Source organism: Terrapene carolina, unplaced genomic scaffold (assembly GCF_002925995.2).
Source record: "Terrapene carolina triunguis isolate 2854851 unplaced genomic scaffold, T_m_triunguis-2.0 Scaffold38472, whole genome shotgun sequence".
Lineage (NCBI taxonomy): Eukaryota > Metazoa > Chordata > Testudines > Emydidae > Terrapene > Terrapene triunguis.
The window spans coordinates 1-2,318 of record NW_020702823.1 but is presented as its reverse complement, the minus strand read 5'-3'; the positions used below and the strand labels follow the sequence as shown (position 1 = coordinate 2,318).

The following is a 2,318-nucleotide window of genomic DNA, read 5'->3' as shown; positions in this document are numbered from 1 at the left end:
CCCCCCCCCCCCCCCCAGGTGGAGATGTTCGGGGTGACGGCGGCGGAGAGCGGGGAGGAGAGCGCCGCCCTGCTGGAGGACTTCCTCGCCCTGCAGAAGGAGATCTTCTCCGAGCTAGGGCTGCACTACAGGTGAGCAGGGGAGGGGAGGCTGGGAGTCCTGCAGGCCCCTGTCAAAAGGGGAGTATGGGGCAGGGGTGAGGGGCACCCCCACAAGGGTTACCCTGCCGCCCTCCTTGGCGGCTCAGGGCCACTTCCCCGCTGGGCTGGGAAGTCGGCACCAGCACCCTGCTCCGGACCAGGTGCCCCGAGTGCTGGGATCAGTCCATACCTCCCACCGCCTGCCTGACTGGTCTCTCTGCGGCAGGGTCCTGGATATGCCCACGCAGGAGCTCGGGCTGCCCGCCTACCGGAAATACGACATTGAAGCCTGGATGCCCGGCAGGGGCAAGTATGGTGAGGTGAGAGCCGCCACCTGGAGCGGTGGGCGTGGGGGGGAATCCAGGCGCCAAGCGAGCAGCTTGTCCAGGGGATCTGGGGTGAAGGGGGCAGCCCTGGCTGAGATCTCCTGCTGCCCCATGTGCCTTGGCTCCCTTAGGTTAGGATCTGAACCTCAACGGTTGTCCACCCTCATGCTTCAGGGTGTGGGGGTGAATAGCCGTGTGAGGGGTCAGGAAGGAGATATAAAATCACACACATCCACACACCCCTAATGCAAATACACTGGGGGGGTGGGTCCATTTGTGATGATTGGGGGGGAGTGGGGTGGAGGCACCAGACCACTTGTCTGTCTTGGGAAGGTAGGGAAAAGGCAGGGGTGGGGGAGGGGACTGGTCTGGATGTGGGGACACCCAAACTCCTTTGGCAGGTCACGTGACTGCTTTTGTGTGTCACATGACTGCCGTCCCCCAAGCCACCTCCCGCCACACGGCCCCTCCTTGCTTTCCCAGATCTCCAGCACCTCCAACTGCACTGATTACCAGAGCCGGCGCTTGAACATCATGTACTGCGACCGGACAGGGCAGCTCCGCTACGCGCATACGGTGAGCGCCCGGGGCGGCGGGGAAATGGGGAACATGCACACACCCCAAAGGAAAACCCTAGGGGAGAAGGAGTGAGGGGTGTTTCAGGCGATTTCACGGGAGCTTCAGATCTAGCAGGGCTTGGGTGGGAGACCTACCAGAGCCTGGGTGCTGCACCTCAGCCCTGGGCGAGGGGTCCCTGTATAAACAACCCCCATTCCCCACCCCAGAGGTGGCTGCATCTCAGTGCTGGGTGAGGGGTCCTTGTATAAACAGCCCCTGTGCCCCACCCTAGAGGTGGCTGCATCTCAGCGCCGGGCGAGGGATCCTTGTATAAACAGCCCCTGTGGCCCACCCTAGAGGTGGCTGCATCTCAGTGCCAGGCGGTGGATCCTTGTATAAACAGCCCCCATGCCCCACCCTAGAGGTGGCTGCATCTCAGCGCCGGGCGAGGGATCCTTGTATAAATGGCCCCTGTGCCCCGCCCCAGAGGCAGCTGCATATCAGTGCCAGGCAGTGGATCCTTGTATGAACAGCCTCCGCCCCAGAGGGGGTTGCATCTCAGTACCAGGCCAGGGGTCCCTTTGTCTGTCAGGTTGGATCATGCAGGGGGAAAGTTGCGTGTTAATAAATCCACCTGCCTTGGGGGCGAGCAAACGGGGTGGATTCTCATGGCTACAGGTCCCGGAGCTGCTCAGGAGGCCAGCAGCGACGGGTCACTGGCTGGTGACTAGCTGTGGGGAGGGTGGGACTAACCCGCCCCCCCGCATCCTGTCATTCGTTCTGTTCTTCTCCCCAGGTCAACGGCACGGCCTGCGCCGTCCCGCGGGTGCTGATCGCTCTGCTAGAGTCCAACCAGCTCCAGGTGCGCTCCCGTCCCGCCAGGGGGGACATCCGTACCCCATGTGCCCTGCGATCAGCTCCTGGGCTTGGCACCTCCTGGCCTGGGGGCAGCTGTCCCCACTGACCAGCAGCAGCGTGGAGGGGGCTGGGCCACACGGCCCGGGGAGAAAGGGCAGCGTTGTGGCAGCCTCGGTTTCTCTGCCCCAGCCGGGAGTAGAGAAGAGGGGAGGTTCCCCACTGAAACGGAGCCAGGCTGGGGTTGAATGTAGCAGGCACTTTCCCGGTTCCCGTTTCAGGCCAGACAGGGCCGACCTCCTGCATCACACGGGCCGTTAAGCAGCGCCCGGAGATCACTGGACTGCGCTCGCAGCATGGGGCAAGCCAGAGCGTTTGTCCCCGAGAGCCAGGTGCCCCTGCACTTGCAGGGAATGGATGAGGGGAGATCTCCCCAGAT

At 63.5% G+C, this 2,318-nt stretch overlaps 1 protein-coding gene across 1 annotated transcript; it reads left to right on the top strand.

The window, feature by feature from the left end:
- Positions 1–24: 24 nt before the first annotated feature.
- Positions 25–1,917, top strand: LOC113405468 (serine--tRNA ligase, mitochondrial-like; the record flags this gene model as incomplete). The annotated part of the gene is made up of 4 exons (XM_026646683.1): positions 25–131; positions 367–460; positions 950–1,042; positions 1,821–1,917. Coding segments are annotated over exons 1-4 (391 nt in total), but the record flags the coding sequence as incomplete, so codon positions are not given.
- Between the last annotated feature and the right edge of the window lie 401 nt (positions 1,918–2,318).